This window comes from Balaenoptera acutorostrata, chromosome 16 (genome assembly GCF_949987535.1).
Source record: "Balaenoptera acutorostrata chromosome 16, mBalAcu1.1, whole genome shotgun sequence".
NCBI classification, from domain to species: domain Eukaryota; kingdom Metazoa; phylum Chordata; class Mammalia; order Artiodactyla; family Balaenopteridae; genus Balaenoptera; species Balaenoptera acutorostrata.
Genome location: NC_080079.1, coordinates 8,002,929 through 8,019,970, shown reverse-complemented (window position 1 = coordinate 8,019,970; position 17,042 = coordinate 8,002,929). Strand labels below are relative to the sequence as shown.

The 17,042-nt window shown below is 43.8% G+C and overlaps 2 protein-coding genes and 1 pseudogene across 2 annotated transcripts; 2 read left to right on the top strand and 1 right to left on the bottom strand.

Annotated features, from left to right (window-relative positions):
* Nucleotides 1–17,042, bottom strand: part of LOC103001539 (elongation factor 1-alpha 1-like) — a 123,120-nt pseudogene that overhangs the window by 48,829 nt on the left and 57,249 nt on the right.
* Nucleotides 2,508–3,521, top strand: LOC103010442 (NADH dehydrogenase [ubiquinone] 1 alpha subcomplex subunit 9, mitochondrial-like). The gene is given in 1 exon segment (XM_057531409.1): nucleotides 2,508–3,521. A coding segment is annotated over 1 exon segment (963 nt). The 3' UTR covers nucleotides 3,471–3,521.
* On the top strand, nucleotides 13,188–14,447 carry LOC103001267 (peroxiredoxin-1-like). Its single transcript, XM_007173262.3, has 2 exons — nucleotides 13,188–13,554; nucleotides 13,911–14,447. Exons 1-2 carry the CDS (start codon nucleotides 13,204–13,206, stop codon nucleotides 14,175–14,177), a joined length of 618 nt encoding a protein of 205 aa, XP_007173324.1. The 5' UTR covers nucleotides 13,188–13,203; the 3' UTR covers nucleotides 14,178–14,447.

Sequence of the window (17,042 nt, the reverse complement as noted above, 5' to 3'; positions counted from 1 at the left end):
TTGTGCTTAAAACGGAGCAGTTAGAGATCAAGAAAGAGTTCGTAGACTTATGGTTACCAGGGGGAAGGCTGGGGGAAGGGATCGTTAGGGAGTTTGGGATTGACATGTACACTCTGCTGTATTTAAAATGGATAACCAACAAAGACCTACTGTATAGCACAGGGAACTCTACTCAATATTATATAACAACCTAAATGGGAAAAGAATTTGAAAAAGAACAGATACATGTATATGTATAACCAGATCACTTTGCTGTACACCTGAAACTAACGCAACATTGTTAATTAACTCTACTCCAATATAAAATAAAAAGTTAAAAAAAAAAAAGTTCTTAGAAATGCCATTGCTAGAACAAAAAACCCTGAAGTTCAGGAACTCTCTCAGAATGTGTATCAAGAAGACAGAGGACAATATGAGAGAAAATATATGAGACGCATGAGATCAACCTAAAAAGATCAACCTATTAAGAATTCTAGGAAAAAATAAAAGGAAGAAAATATATAAATTATACAAATGATAGAATAACATCCCCAAGCACTGAAGGAACATGCACATCTTCAGGTCAATAGAACACACCAGGTACCAAGAAGAATGAATGAAAAAAGACCCACTCCCGGACACATTCTCCTGAAAACTGGAACTCCAGGAGGAACAAGAAGATTCTAAAAGCTTCCAGACAAGAAAAACAGATTATCTGCAAAGGAATTATAATCACCTTTGACATGTGACTTCTCATCAGCAACACTGGAAACTGGAAGACAATAGAGTGACACCCCAGAGTCCTTATTAAAGAAATAAAATTCTAAACTTATAATGCTAACTCTTCTTTTAAAAACTAATAAGTGTAGGGACAACATAAATCTTTTGAGACATAAAAATACTTAGAAAATTTACATCCCAAATATTCTTTTTTGAAAAACGTTCTCTCAGAATATTCTCCAGCAAATAAAAAAGTAATCCACGGAATTTTTAAAAATGGAAATCCTAAAACAGAATAGACTTAGCTTTGCATTTGGGGCTCTTCAAAATTCCAATCACGCATGCCAAACTACAATCATTAAAAGTTTAGCTTACTGTATTTTTTTCCGGCAAAATATCTTTATCTATGGCAAATTCATTTCTCTACCCACCCATATACTGTCTAGATAATATTTCCCAGGTATAACATCAGCCACCAATTCTTTGCTCAGCTAGAAAGGATTGGCTCTCAACCTGGAATATAGACTTCCTTGCATCCTCAGGTCTTCAATAGCTTTTTAAAAATATGTACTTTTTTATTCGGTCATTTCTTAGTATTTCCTCAAGAGAGATAGGCTATTACCATTTTCTACATCCTAATAAATGTGAGACTCAAATTTTATTCATTTTCAATTCCAAACTGTCATATTCATGTACAAAAAGTGGCGCTATCACTGTTCACATGTTAACTTCACTAGGAAAACTATACAAATAGTTAAAATAATGCAAGTTTTATTTCAGTGTCATAAGATTCCTCAAATAGAAAAATCAACTAACTCCAATAATGTTTCCTTTTTTTTTCATCCAAGTCATGGACTCGGAAAAAAGCTTTTGGAAGTTTTCTTTATTAATTGAGCATCATCTGAAACTATTATGAATACTATTGTGCAATTGACATTAAGCTAAATAGTACTTGTTTTTGCAATGATAATACAAATACAGTTTTTGGTGGAGCACACTGTCATGGTAAAAAAAAAATCCTTACTAAATTAAGAAACCTATGAAGCAGAAATTTACTTGGAATTGTTGATGGTACACATATAATTCATATTAGATCCAAATAAGCTGGTATTCTACCAATAAAGTAAAAGCTGTAGTTGCCAACATTTTGTTACAACACTGATGAAGTTTAAAAAAGAAAAAGAAAAAACATGCTTCAGCATGGCTTAATGTGGTTTGTCTCTGCTACCTGCCATCTATCAGATTTTAGAATACTTCGAACTTTTGAAGTCAGTCTCAGTGCCCTACAACAATACTGAACTTTTTTGTAAATGAGTTCTCTAAATTTTGGATGCATGTTGTTCAAAAAAATTAGAAAACCTTGATGATTTAACACTTGGATTTTTAGTTTCTGAAGCTCTGAAAGAATTACATTAATTGAAAACAAAGCTTGCAAATAAAAAGACATTGGAATTTATCCCTAAAAAAGTACGGGGGAAAGGGAATACATTAATTAATGAGAGCTCAATATTGAAATTCTATAAGGGTACTTCAGAATATCTTGACTTGTAAGAAGAATCTTTTGATGGAGCTTCTATTTTTAATTAGAAGAAATGACATTCTGTCCCAGACGGGCAGGAGATTGAAAAAGCCTACCATCTTGCAGCATCTAAATTTAATGAAGCATTCAAAAGAATCATAAAGACAATTTGATGAGTTTTGTCTTGTAAAAATATTTGCTGAAGAAAACTATTCTGGAAAGAGGCAAAAAGGCAGTACCTGGGAGCCGAAGTCGGCCGAGCGCCGGTGGCAGGGGATTGTGGGAAAAGATGGCGGCCACCGTTCACCCCCGAGGTGTCCGGGTCCTGCCAATGTCACGTCGCATGGGGTCACAAGTGATCGTCCCCTACCAGGGTGAGCCATATGATACCATGCACCTTCGCCCCATGGGTGACCTGGGCCAGATTATCCTTCTGGAATGGAAAGGGAGAGACAAGGACTCCATCCTAAGCACTGTAGAGCACAGCAACGTGGTCATCAATCTCGTTGGGCGAGAATGGGAAACCAAAAACTTTGATTTTTAGGATGTTTTTGTAAAGATTCCCCAAGCAATCGCTCAAGTGTCCAAGCAAGTTGGAGTTGAAAATTTTATTCACGTTTCACATCTGAATGCCGATATTAAAAGCCCTTCTAAATATCTGAGAAATAAGGCTGCTGGAGAGAAAGAAGTGAGAGACACATTTCCAGAAGCTACCATCATAAAGCCATCGGACATCTTTGGAAGAGAGAACAGATTCCTCAATTATTTTGCAAGAATTCAATGGTTTGGTGTTGTCCCTCTTATTTCCTTGGGCAAGAAGACAGTGAAACAACCAATATATATTGTGGATGTCACCAAAGGAATTGTTAATGCAGTTAAGGATCCAGATGCCAGAGGGAAAACTTTTGCTTTTGTTGGGCCCAGTTGGTACGTCCTCTTTGACCTGGTGCAGTACATCTTTGCCATGGCTCACAGACCCTTCCTGGCATACCCTTTGCCACATTTTGCATATCGATGGCTAGGTCGACTCTTTGAAATGAGTCCGTTTGAGCCCTGGACCACGAGGGATAAAGTGGAGCGAGTTCACATCACAGACATGACCCTGCCTCACCTGCCTAGCTTGGAAGGCCTGGGTATTCAGGCCACGCCCCTGGAGCTCAAGGCCATCGAGGTGCTGCGGCGTCACCGCACTCACCGCTGGCTGTCTTCTGAGATTGAAGATGTGAAGCCAGCCAAGACAGTCCCTGTTTAGTGGCCCCTGAGCTGCCCTTGGTTTTTGGTGTCATTCAGGTCACTAGCGACCAGGCCACCTACGGCAGAGAATCCTGTACATAGTGCATAAGAGCCCCTATTAAAACATCTGAGATCAAAAAAAAAAAAAAAAAGACAGTACCTGGTAAAATAGTTAGGCGGAAAGATTTTCACATTTTAATGCCAAAAAGTAGCATTGAGAACATCCTTCATTTTTCCCAAGCCCACTAGGTACCCTAACACCTATAGAGAGAATATTTTCCCAATTAAGAATATTATAGTCTATAACAAAGAGTAGATTAAAGGTGTCAATAATTTCAAATTTACTAACCACAAAATATCTCTTTGAAGAATATTTATGGGAAATTTTGTGGAAAAAAAAAATTAAAGTGATGAGGCCATATCAGGAAAAAAATTGAATACCATTGACATTATGTTAGAGACAGACACGCCTTAAGAAACTGATTAAAGTACACTATTCTGCTTTTTTTGTTATTTATATTCAGATAATCAATATAAAGAACTGTTTTGTTTTGGTTTTTAATTTTATTTATTTACTTATTTATTTTTGGCTGCGTTGGGTCTTCGTTGCTGTGCGCGGGCTTTCTCTAGTTGTGGCGAGCAGGGGCTACTCTTCATTGCAGTGCTCAGGCTTCTCATTGCGGTGGCTTCTCCTGTTGTGGAGCATGGGCTCTAGGTGTGTGGGCTTCAGTAGTTGCAGCACGCAGGCTCAGTAGTTGTGGCTCACGGGCTCTAGAGCACAGGCTCAGTAGTTGTGGCGCACAGGCTTAGTTGCTCCATGGCATGTGGGATCTTCCCAGACCAGGGATCGAACCCGTGTCCCCTGCATTGGCAGGCAGATTCTTAACCACTGTGCCACCAGGGAAGTCCCTTTAATCATTTTAGAATCTCCTTTCCCCCTCAAAAGCCTTGACTTGGTGTGATCAATAAAATATATGGTCACTCTAGCCAAGAAGGATGAGGAGGCATACTAGTTCTCTGTTGCTGTGTAACACATTACCCCAAAGCTTAACCGCATGAAACAGCCAAGGGTTATTGTCTCACAGTAGAGAGAGGATACCATGTGGCTCAAGAATCTAGATGTGGTTCAACTGGACGCTTCTGGGTCAGGGTCCCTGGTGAGGCAGCAGTAAAGCTGTCAGCCAGGCCTACAGTTAGATCTCAAGGCTTGACCTGGGAAGGCTGGGAAATCCGCTTCCAAGCCCACTTGTGTGGCTGTCAGCAGGCTTCAGAAGACGTGCCTGCAGGCTTGTGGTGCAGTTGTGGGCCTGTATTAGTCAGCACGGGCTGCTATAACAAGTACCACAGACTGGCAGCTTATACAACAGTTCTGGAGGCAGGAAGTCTGGGATTGAGGTGCCCGCAGGATTGTTTCTCCTCAGGCCTCTCTCCTTGACTTGTAGTCGGCTGTCTTCTCCCTGTGCCCTCACACAGTCCTCCCTCTGTGTTTTTAGGTCTGCATCCTATACTCTTCTTATAAGGATACTGGATCAGTCATATTGGATCAGGGCCCATCCTAAAGGCTTCATTTTAACCTAATTACCTCTTTAAAGACTCTATCTCCAAATACAGTCATGTTCTGAGGTCCTGAGGGTTAGGACGTCAACACATAAATTTTGAAGGAATAGATTTCAGCCCATGGCAGGGCCTCTCCGCCTGAGGGTCCCCACAGTGTGCAAGCTTGTGATTCAAGATTGGGAAGAGAGAGAGAGAAGAGAGACTCAAGACACCAAGATAGAAGCTGCCGTCTTTTATAATTTGATCTCAGAAGTCACATCCCATCTTGTCTGCCATATTCTATTGTTGGAAGAGAATCAGTGAGTCCAGAGGAAGACAGGGTTCACGAGAGCAGGGTCTCAGGAGGCAGCCATCTTGGAGGCGGCCTTCCACAGTCCGTAAGCTTCTCTCTCCAAATCCACCCGAGGGACCTAGATGGAGAGTGGAAACGCTGGCTTCGGAAAGGCAGTCTATCCGCCCTCATCTCTAAGGAGACGGTAGGAAGGCTAGAAAACACGTCAGCCTCTCTGGCTGCCCAGCATGACTAAACGATGGAGGCCCACCGGCAACAGGCGTGTCCGCCCAGCCCGCTGGGCTCCTCGGATGAGGACAGCCGGGCGGCTCCCCAGCAGATTCCGAGCTGGAAGCCGTGCGGGAGGCTGGCTCAGCTCCAGGCGGTGAGCTCGGGGCTCTTCTCCCTCCGTCGTCTCGTGTGTGACGTCATAACCGGGAGCCTCACCAAGGCCTCCAGCTGTGCAAACCACCTCCACGTGGGCGGCTCCCCCTCCCCGTGGGGTTTCCGCACGCATCCTCCTGTACTCTGGGCCCCGACTCAGCCAATAGTCTTCATTTGTTCTCTAGATGAGTCCTCCCTCCACTAGCTCAGCCTCTGGTGTTCGTTTAACCATTTCAGGACACACATCACCCTCATCACAGACGACGACAGACAACCTGCTTCTCCTTCACGATGTTCACACAGCCGCCCACGCTCACAGCAACCCCGCTGCCTCCCGGGTGGAACCATTTCAAAGTCGTTGTAAAGCGACAGGGTAGGAAACACAGGGCCTGAGGTGACTGAGGACTGTCCCCTCACAGGCGGGCGGGCTGACAGATAGGAAACCGAGAGTAAGGTGCTCCGGGCAAAGACGCCACGGCTGGGGGTGTGGGAACCCCAAGCAATCCAGGGTGGCCGGCGTTTAGGGCAGTAGAGGAGGGGAAGGTGGGGAGGGAGGTTGGGGGGTGCTTTGGATAACAAGGAACAGGGTGCTGAGCGCAGGTCTCCTAGTCTCTCCTGGCAAAGCTCCTGGGAGCATGACTCAGCGTCCTCTTCATCTCTGCATGCCCCCTCTCCCATCACACGCACACACACACACACACAGACACCCCACATACACACACACCACACACACATACACACACATGCCAAGCACAGTCACATAGACACAACCCACACACACATGCATACACACACACTCATATACAGTTACAATCTCGTACACATACACACGTGTCCACACACATACACCATAGCCCACAAGCATGGACGCACAATACACAAGTCACATATACTTGCACACACATCCACAATGCACACTCACACATCACTACACATGCATCCACATGTGCTCTCTCTACACATGCATCCACATGTGCTCTCTCTAACAGACACACACACACACACCCCACGCAGCCCCACCAGCACCCTCCCAGCCCTGGCATGTGGCTGGGGCTCAGTCAGGGTTGACTGCATTGATGAAACATTAAATCAGGGGAAATTGTGTTTGGGGATCCTTTTTTCCAATTAATCTTTCCAGTTGTTTAACATCAGCTCCTAAGGAATTCGCTGTGTGTGTTCAGAGCCCTAAACTTGTGCTTCTCAAAATTAGAGAAAGATCGGACTTCCCTGGTGGCACAGTGGTTAAGGATCCGCCTGCCAATGCAGGGGCCACAGGTTCGAGCCCTGGTCCGGGAAGATCCCACATGCCGTGGAGCAACTAAGCCCATGTGCCACAACTACCGAGCCTGCACTCTAGAGCCTGCGAGCCACAACTACTGAGCCTGCGTGCCACAACTACTGAAGCCCACGTGCCTAGAAGCCTGTGCTCCGCAACAAGAGAAGCCACCAACCGCAATGAGAAGCTCCTGCACCGCAACGAAGAGTAGCCCCCGCTCGCCGCAACTAGAGAAAGCCCGCGCGCAGCAACGAAGACCCAACGCAACCGAAAAATTAATTAATTAATTATTTTTTTAAAAAAAATTAGAGAAAGATCATTTCTCTTTCCCACAATTGCATCTGAACTGACCATGCTTTAGGAGATTTTTTTCATGAAATATGACTCTTTAAATCAGGCCATGTCTAAGTCTTATACTTTACCCAAGCACTTGGGTGAGGGGGAAATATAAAAGATTCTCTCCAAGCAAAGCACTTCTCCACGTTTGGGGGGATCCTTTTAAGGAAAGGGGAAAGTATTGGGAAAACAGTCCATGGTCCAACATCCACCACTTTACGGGCTGCAGCTTCCAACCACCACCCCAAACGGAGCCCTGGGAATGGCGCACCCCAGGGGTGAAAGCATGACTGAATTTGTTCAACTATGTTTTCTAAAGAATAACCCCCAAACATGCATTATTTTGTAATAAGTCGAAGGTTATTTTTTCAAGGAGGAAAGAAACAATCCTGTTGACAAAATAGATGCAAAGAACTTAGCACCATGCCTGGCAAGAAGAAAGGGCTCTGTAAATGGTTGGGTTTTTTTGGTTGTTTAGTTGTAAAGAACCCGCTGGGAGGGATCCTGCTTTCTGAGTAATCGACATCCTTGATAATTTGATGCCCCTCCCTGGACGCCCTCAGAACGCTGCTCTGAGACCAGCTCTGTAGGCTGAAGGCTTCAGTCTCAAGAGCGCCCGACAAACCCCACTGAAGAGGGAGGCTTTCCACTTACCCCATTCTTAAACCACCACTTCGAGACACGATGAATCCCCAGGAAAATGAGGCCACTTCAGAAATACACAATTCTGGCTTAATATCCGCCTCAATTGCCTGGTGTGTTCCCTTTACGACAAGATCCCCCCAAGCCTGCTATCTCCTATTAGAGTGTTATTCTCTATTTGATTTCCAAATTATTCTTCATGTGTCGCCTTTTACCTTGAGCCATTTTCTCCCCCCAGTGAAATCTTGGCACCCAAAGCAGTTCTCAGAACTAAATTAATTATAAAAGCATATTAATATCATCTGTATAGCAATGAAATTAATTTATTCAATAGATCCAAGAGGAAGTCATCAATTATGCCCGGTGACTGTAGCATTTTGTGTGACAGCATTTACAATTCTTACAAATTTTAATATTTCATCCAGCAAGAGTTGCCATAAATATCATGTGCTGTGCAGCCTTGATTTATGAATTAAGTGGACCTTTTAGATGCCACTAGTGTTCAAATACTACACATTTTATTCTTATCAAGTGTGTGTTCGGGGGGGGTGGGGGTGGCGTTTTATCCTTCTATGAAAAATAAGGATCTCCATTCTCTTAGGGATGACCTCTCCCGTCAATAGAGTCTACCCTGGGACATATACAAATTTCTTAGACGTGCTTCTAACCATCCAGGTTAAATTTCCCAAGACATGTTATAAACTCAATACAATGGAAATTTAGCTGCACCCTCATGTCAAGATCTGAATATACTTAAGGGTTGCTCAGTCTCAGAATGAGTAAGCATTCAAAGAAGCACAGTGTGGTCTTCACGTGCGCTTCTCAAAGCCCTTTAGAGGAGATCCAGCTCACTATCTAGAGCAATTCTTATCAAACTCCTCCTTCCACCCCATTCTTCTATGTCACCCACAAGACCCACAGCTAGCCAGAAATCCTCTCTCACTGTTCCCTAAAACTCCCCAAGAAAAGATAGTTGACATATATCTGACACATAACTTGTATCCCAGTGATACAAGAAATGCCCACGGAGGGAATTTCCTGGCGGTCCAGTGGTTAGGACTCCGAGCTTTCACTGCCTAGGGCGTGGGTTCAATCCCTGGTCGGGGAACTAAGATCCCACAAGCCATGCAGTGTGGCCAAAAAAATAAAAAAATAAAAATAAATAAATAAATAAATGCCCACAACGGAGGAGGCCCAAATGGCCACTAGGCAGGCGAGAAGGGGCCCAGCTTTAGGAGTCCTCAGGGATGTGCAAATTAAAACCACGGTGAAATTAAAAACGAACACACCCACTAGAGTGACTACAATGAAAAAGACAGAAAATGCCAAGTATTGGCGAGGATGCAGAGCAACTGGAACTTTCGCACGCTGCTGGCTGGAGTGTAAGTGGGTACCATTTGGAACGCCTCTTGGCAGTATACACCAAGCTGAGCATATGCATTCCCTATGACCCAGAAATTCCGCTCCTAGGTAAATACCCAAAAGAAATGAGTCCATATGTTCACCAAAAGTCAGGTACTAGAATATTCGTAGCAGCTCTATTCATAGTAGCCCCAAACGGAAAACTACAAAATGTCCGTTAACGGGAGAATGGAATAAGGTTGGCCAATAAAATACAGGACACCCAGTAAAATTTGAATTTCAGATAAACAACAAATAATATTTTAGCATAAGTATGCCCTACACAGTAATATTACCCAAAATGCTCTACTGCTGTGTATGGATGATGTCACAGACATAATGATGAACAAAAGCCTAAGAGAATCCAAACTGGGTATTTCTATTTACATGGTATCCAAAAACAGGCAAACTCACCCCTGCTGTTAGAAGTCAGGATAGTGGGGGAATTGGTAGCTCCTGGATGAGGGCACAAGAGACATTTGGGGAGCCTGAATGTTCTGCTTCTTGATCTGAAACACAAGAAACAGATGTTCCACTCTGTGATGATTCATCAAACTGTACACTGTGAGACATGCTCATATCACATTGTATAGTCAACATACTTTATAAGTACGTTTCTTATTCACTTCTTATTCAGGCAGAGATTATAAAAGTTTGTTGCAAGTATCCAGATCAAGATTTGTGTTTCAGAAATTATCGGTGTTCACAATACCTGCAGGGGAAAAAAACCAAACTCAAATATGAGCACTCTTTACAATTAAAAGAATGTTTTTATCATTCTTTTATTTGTTTTGGCTCTGTCACAAATTAAAGTACTTGGAATGCTGTAAAAAAAAAAATGCTCACAGCAAAAAGTATTTGTTGTTTATCCAAGGTTCAAATTTAACAGAGTATTCTGTCTTTTATCTGACAGCCTTATTCCATCCTCCTGCTAATGGACATTGTGGCCATCAACACATATCATACATGTATTTTATATGTCAATAAAAGTTATTTTAAAAACTTCACAGAACACTGCGATCAATATGGATCCTCCCATTTTTTTCCCTAAGAATGGAGGAGGGAAATGTCAGTGGGCAAAGCTGGAATTTTTAGTGGGCTGGGAGGGGGTCAGAGTAGAAAACAGGACTGCAAATACTCACGTGGTAATAATTTTTGTAACACAAACATTAATCTTTTAAAGACCAGAGATACGACCCCTATTTCCATCCTGTTAGGATTTAAATTCAAGTTGCCTACTAGGTACCTTCAAACTTCATCTGTTTTTGTAGAAGGAGGACGGGTGGTGATCAGTCAAGCACATTATTTGTGTCCCTACCCACCTCCCCCCACAATAACAGACCCCTGGCCTCTAAACAGTCATTAAGGAAATGGTGAGGACCCCCAGCAAGGTTGAGAGGGACATTGAGAAGCAGCTCCTTGTTAGATGTACCCATTCAAGTGGAGACAAAAACACAAAGCTGAGAGAGAGGAGTGAAAAGTCGACTGAGACACTAGATCCAGTCCCAAAAGACAGCCCAGGAAAGGCAGTAGAGGGCAGTGGTTAGACTCAGCTCCAACATTCCTGACCACGGGCCCTTGAGAACATCACCAACCATCTGAGCCTTGGTTTTTTTCACCTGAAAAAGGGGGATAATGATAGTACCTACCTCACTGTGTTGTCATAAGAATTGAGTGAGATGATGGGTGGCAGAGTATATTATCCCAAAGTGACCACAATGCGTTTCCTGCTCCATATGCTCCTCTAAAACTTGCCACTCCCCCGTCAAGGTGGAGTCTAATTCCCTTCTCTAGAATCTGGGGGGAGCAGAGAGCTTGTGACTGACCTGTGACCCATAGAAGGTAGCAGAAGTGATGCTGAGTAAATTCTGAGGCAAGGTCATACAAGGCAGTTCCCTTCCCCCTTGTTAGCTGGTATACTCCCCATCGGAACCCTGGGCCTCCATTAAAGCCCAGCTACCTGGAAGCCACCATGCTGTGGGGAAGCTCAGGCCATGTGGGGAGGCCACACGTGGCTGCTCCAATGGACAGCCCCTGCTGAGATGCCAGCTAACAGACGATATCAACTATCAGAAGTGAGTGAAGACAACTCCAGATGATTCCAGCCCCCGTCTTTTAATAATCCAGATCATTAGCCCTTGAGTCTTTCCAGTTGAGGCTCCAGACATCAGACAGCAGAGACCTGCCATTCCTGCCATGCCCTGTCCAAATCCCTAATTCACATCCATTAGCAAGAAAAAATGGTTGTTTTAAGCATTTAAGTTTGAGGTGGTTTGTTATAAGCAATAGTAACTAAAACATAATGTCTTGTATCGGTTAGCTCTTGCTGCATAACAAAACACTCCAAATTTAGTGGTTTAAAACAACACACGTGGGGCTTCCCTGGTGGCACAGTGGTTAAGAATCTGCCTGCCAATGCAGGGAACATGGGTTCAAGCCCTGGTCTGGGAAGATCCCACATGCCACAGAGAAACAAAGCCCATGTGCCACAGCTACCAAGCTTGCACTCTAGAGCCCATGAGCCACAACTACTGAGCCCACATGCCACAACTACTGAAGCCTGCGTGCCTAGAGCCCATGCTCCACAACAAGTCACCGCAATGGGAAGCCCACACACCACAACGAAGAGTAGCCCCCGCTCACCGCAACTAGAGAAAGCCCACGCGCAGCAATGAAGACCCAGTGCAGCCAAAAATAAATAAAATAAATAAATTTTTTTAATTAAAAAATAAACCCACATTTATTTAGCTCACAATTCTGTGGGTCAGTGGGCAGTTCTGGTGCTTTGGGCAGTATCAGCCAACCTCTCCTGGGCTCACTCGTGTGTCTGTGCTCAGATTGTGGTCGGCTGGTGGCTGATGATCTAAAATGCCTCACCTACATGTCTGGCAGTTGGCTGAATGTCAACCAGGCAGCAGATGTAACTAGGCCATAGGACTCTCATCATCCAGGAGGCTGGCCTATGCTTCTTCACAAGGAGGCAGGGTTCCAGGAGCAGCAAGAGAGGACCAGCCCACTGTGTAGGCTCCTCAAGTTTCTACCTGCAGCATGTTTGCAGATGTTACACTGGCCAAAGCAAGTTCATGGCCAAGTCTAGAGTAAGAATGAAAAGGCACCCCACTAAAATCTGGAACAAGACAAGGATGCCCACTCTCACCACTTCTCTTCAACATAGTATTGGAAGTCCTAGCCTCAGCAATCAGACAAGAAAAAGAAATAAAAGGTATCCAAACTGGAAGGGAAGAGGTAAAATTGTCACTATATGCAGATGACATGATACTACGTATAGAAAACCCTAAGGACTCCACACAAAAGCTACTAGATCTAATAAATGAATTCAGCAAAGTAGTAGGATACAAGATTAACATTCAGAAATAGGTTGCATCCTTTACACTAACAATGAAATATCAGAAAGGGAATGTAAAAACAATACCTTTTAAAATCACACCAAAAAAATTTTTTTAAATACCTAGGAATAAACCTGACCAAGGAAGTGAAAGACTTATACACTGAGAATTATAAAACGTTAATAAAGGAAATAAAAGAGGATTCAAAGAAATGGAAAGATATCCCATGCTCTTGGATTGGAAGAATTAATATTGTTAAAATGGCAATACTACTCAAATCAATCTACAGATTTAATGCAATCCCTATCAAATTACTCATGACATTTTTCACAGAACTAGAACAAATAATTCAAAAATTTATATGGAACCATAAAAGACCCAGAAGTGCTAGAGCAAGTCTGAGAAAAAACAAACAAAGCAGGAGGCATAAATCTCCCAGACTTCAGACAATACTACAAAGCTACAGAAATCAAAACAGTGGTGTGTCTCCTTCCTGACTGTCCTCGGTGGTTTGTCTGTGAGAAATGCTGATAGCAATATGTCTTCAGGAAATGCCAAAATTGGGCACCGTGCCCCCCAGTTCAAAGCAACTGCTGTAATGCCAGATGGTCAGTTCAAAGATATCAGCCTATCTGACTACAAAGGAAAATATGTTGTGTTCTTCTTTTACCCTCTTGACTTCACCTTTGTGTGCCCCACAGAGATCATTGCTTTCAGTGATAGGGCAGAAGAATTTAAGAAACTCAACTTCCAAGTGATTGGTGCTTCTGTGGATTCTCACTTCTGTCACCTGGCATGGATCAACACACCCAAGAAACAAGGAGGACTGGGACCCATGAAAATTCCCTTGATATCAGACCCCAAGCGCACCATTGCTCAGAACTATGGGGTCTTTTTTTGTTTTTAATAAATTTATTTATTTATTTGTTTATGGCTGTGTTGGGTCTTCATTGCTGTGCGCGGGCTTTATCTAGTTACGGTGAACGGGGGCTACTCTTCGTTGCGGTGCGTGGGCTTCTCATTGTTGTGGCTTCTCTTGTTGCAGAGCACGGGCTCCAGGCACGCAGGCTTCAGCAGTTGTGGCACGTGGGCTCAGTGGTTGTGGCATGTGGGGTCTAGAGCTCAGGCTCAGTAGTTGTGGCACACGGGCTTAGTTGCTCCGCGGCATGTGGGATCTTCCCGGACCAGGGCTCAAACCCGTGTCCCTTGCTTTGGCAGGCAGATTCTTAACCACTGCACCACCAGGGAAGCCCGGACTATGGGGTCTTAATGGCTGATAAAGGCATCTCATTCAGGGGCCTTTTTATTATTGATGATAAAGGTATCCTTCGACAGATCACCATAAATGACCTTCCTGTTGGCCGTTCTGTGGATGAGACCCTGAGACTAGTTCAGGCCCTCCAGTTTACTGACAAACATGGGGAAGTGTACCCAGCTGGCTGGAAGCCTGGCAGTGATACCATCAAGCCTGATGTCCAGAAGAGCCAAGAATATTTCTCTAAGCAGAAGTGAGCGCTGGGCCATTTTAGGGCCAGGCTGCAGTAGGTGGCCATGAGAGCAAAACCTCTTCTGTACTATTGTCATGCTTAAAACACAAGACCTTACACTCAGCCAAGATGTGGTGCGGGACAGGACAGGCCTTTCCTGCAGGGGTTGGGGAAGCCAGCCTTTCTTCCTCTGGAGGGAATGGCCTGAGCTGTATTATGGGGCAAGCAAACTGATGTGTATAGTAGTAGGGTATCACTTTTGGTCTTTTGTAGTTTTATTAAACTTGAGCTGAGACCTTAAAAAAAAAAAAAAAAACCAAACATTGTGGCATTGGTACAAAAATAGGCATACGGATCAATGGAACAGAACAGAGAGCCCAAAAATAAACCCACACACCTACAGTCAATTAACCTTCAACAAAGGAGGCAAGGATATAAAATGGAAAAAAGACAGTCTCTTTACAAGTGGTGCTGAGAAAGTTGGACAGCTGCATGTAAATCAATGAAGTTAGAACACACCTTCACACCATGCACAAAAATAAACTCAAAATGGCTTAAAGACTTAAACATAAGACATGACACCATAAAACTCCTAGAAGAGAGCATAGGCAAAACATTCTCTGACATAAATCATACAAATGTTTTCTTATGTCAGTCTCCCAAGGCAATAGAAATAAAAACAAAAATAAACAAATGGGACCTAATCAAACTTACAAGCTTTTTCACAGCAAAGGAAACCATAAAAAAAAATGAAAAGACAACCAACGGAATGGGAGAAAATATTTGCAAATGACGCGACAGACAAGGGCTTAATCTACAAAATATACAAATAGCTCATACAACTCAACACCAAAAAGCAAACAACCCAACCGAAAAATGGCCAGAAGACCTTAATAAACATTTCTCCAAAGAAGACATACAGATGGCCAGTAGGCACAGGAAAAGATGCTCAACATCACTAATTATTAGAGAAACGCAAATCAAAACTACAAGGTACCACATCCCACCAGTCAGAATGGCCATCATTAAAAAGTCTACAGGGGCTTCCCTGGTGGTGCAGTGGTTGAGAATCTGCCTGCCAATGCAGGGGACACGGGTTCGAGCCCTGCTCTGGGAAGATCCCATATGCCGCGGAGCAACTAAGCCCGTGAGCCACAACTACTGAGCCTGCGCGTCTGGAGCCTGTGCTCCGCAACAAGAGAGGCCGCGATAGTGAGAGGCCCGTGTACCGCGATGAAGAGTGGCCCCCACTTGCTGCAACTAGAGAAAGCCCTCGCACAGAAACGAAGACCCAACACAGCCAAAAGTAAAAATAAATTAATTAATTAATTAATTTAAAAAAAAAAAAGTCTACAAATAACAAATGCTGGAGGGGGTGTAGAGCAAAGGGAACCCTCCTACACTGTTGGTGGGAATGTTAAGTTGGTACAGCCACTATGGAAAACAGTACGGAGGTTCCTCAGAAAACTAAAAATAGAATTACCATATGATCCAGCAATCCTACTCCTGGGAATATACCCAGACAAAACTGTAATTCAAAAAGATACATGCACCCTTATGTTCATAGCAGCACTGTTCACAATAGCCAAAACATAGAAACAACCTAAATGTCCATCGACAGATGAATGGATAAAGAAGATGTGGTACATATACACAATGGAATATTACTCAGCCATAAAAAAGTATGAAATAATGCCACTTGCAGCAACATGGATGAAACTACAGATTATCAAACTAAGTGAAGTAAGTCAGGAAGAGAAAGACAAATACCATATGATATCACTTATATGTGGAATGTAAAATATGACACAAATGAACTTATCTACAAAACAGAAACAGACTCACAGACATAGAGAACAGACTTGTGGTTGCCAAGGGGGAGGGGAGGAGGGAGAGGGAGTTTGGGGTTGGTAGATGCAAACTAGTATATATAGGATGGATAAACAACAAGGTCCTAATGCAGAGCACAGGGAACTATGCTCAATATCCTGTGATAAACCATAATGGAAAAGAATACAAAAAAGAATGTCTATATGTGTATAACTGAGTCACTTTGCTGTATAGCAGAGAGTGGCACAACTTTGTAAATCAACTATACATCAATAAAAAAATAAAAATAAAATAATGCAGTAACTTAAAAAAAAAAAAAAGAAGAATGAGAGAGCTCCCAAAGTAACATGGCAAGGAGATGTGAATCTGGGGAGGGAAAGAACCATGGTCATTTTTGTAGTCTGCCACGTTCTGACACAGAGACAGCCTCTAGCACGCGCTGGCTGTCCATGTGACATAAAAGACACAGAGTTTGTGCTGCTCTGCACTCCCTGGACGTAAGCTCAGTGCACCTAGAACACAGGGTGTCTGAGAGCGGTGGCCGGGGATGAGGTGGGAGAGACAGGCAAGGAGCTAGGTTCAAAAGGCATTCATCCCTGACTCCTCAGGGACAGACACAGTGGCAGAAGGGCAAGAGTTTGGGAGTCAGACACGCCCAGGTTTACTTCCAGCTCTGCCGCGAGCCCCTGGGAGGCCCCTTGCTAACCACTAAGGTCCCCATCTTTCATAAGGGATAAAAGCATCTACCTCTTAGTGCTGCGGGGAGGATGAGATGAGGCCAGGTGCCTGGCAAGGAGCATCGTGGTGCCGCCGGAAGAGCTGCAGCTTGGCTGTCATCAGGCCCCAGGAAGCTGGCTGAGGTCTCTTCGTGCCGACTCAGTGACAGCGGCTGGAAAGACAGAGCCAGCTGAAAAAGCTCCCCAGCCAAAGCCTTCTCAGAGGCTTGCTCCCCAAACTCCCCATTATTATGCTACAAAAGACTGGTACAGCTGCTCACCAAGAAATAATTGATGCCACGCTTGTTTGAGGGTCAACCTGTGCAAACTGCAATCGCTCAGAT

Excerpts from the sequence above, each read along its gene's own strand:
- LOC103001267 (XM_007173262.3), top strand. The coding sequence starts at position 13,204 with ATGTCTTCAGGAAATGCCAAAATTGGGCACCGTGCCCCCCAGTTCAAA. Across the intron at positions 13,555-13,910 it reads CCATTGCTCAGAACTATGGG|GGAAGCCCGGACTATGGGGT; the intron begins GTCTTTTTTTGT and ends CTGCACCACCAG.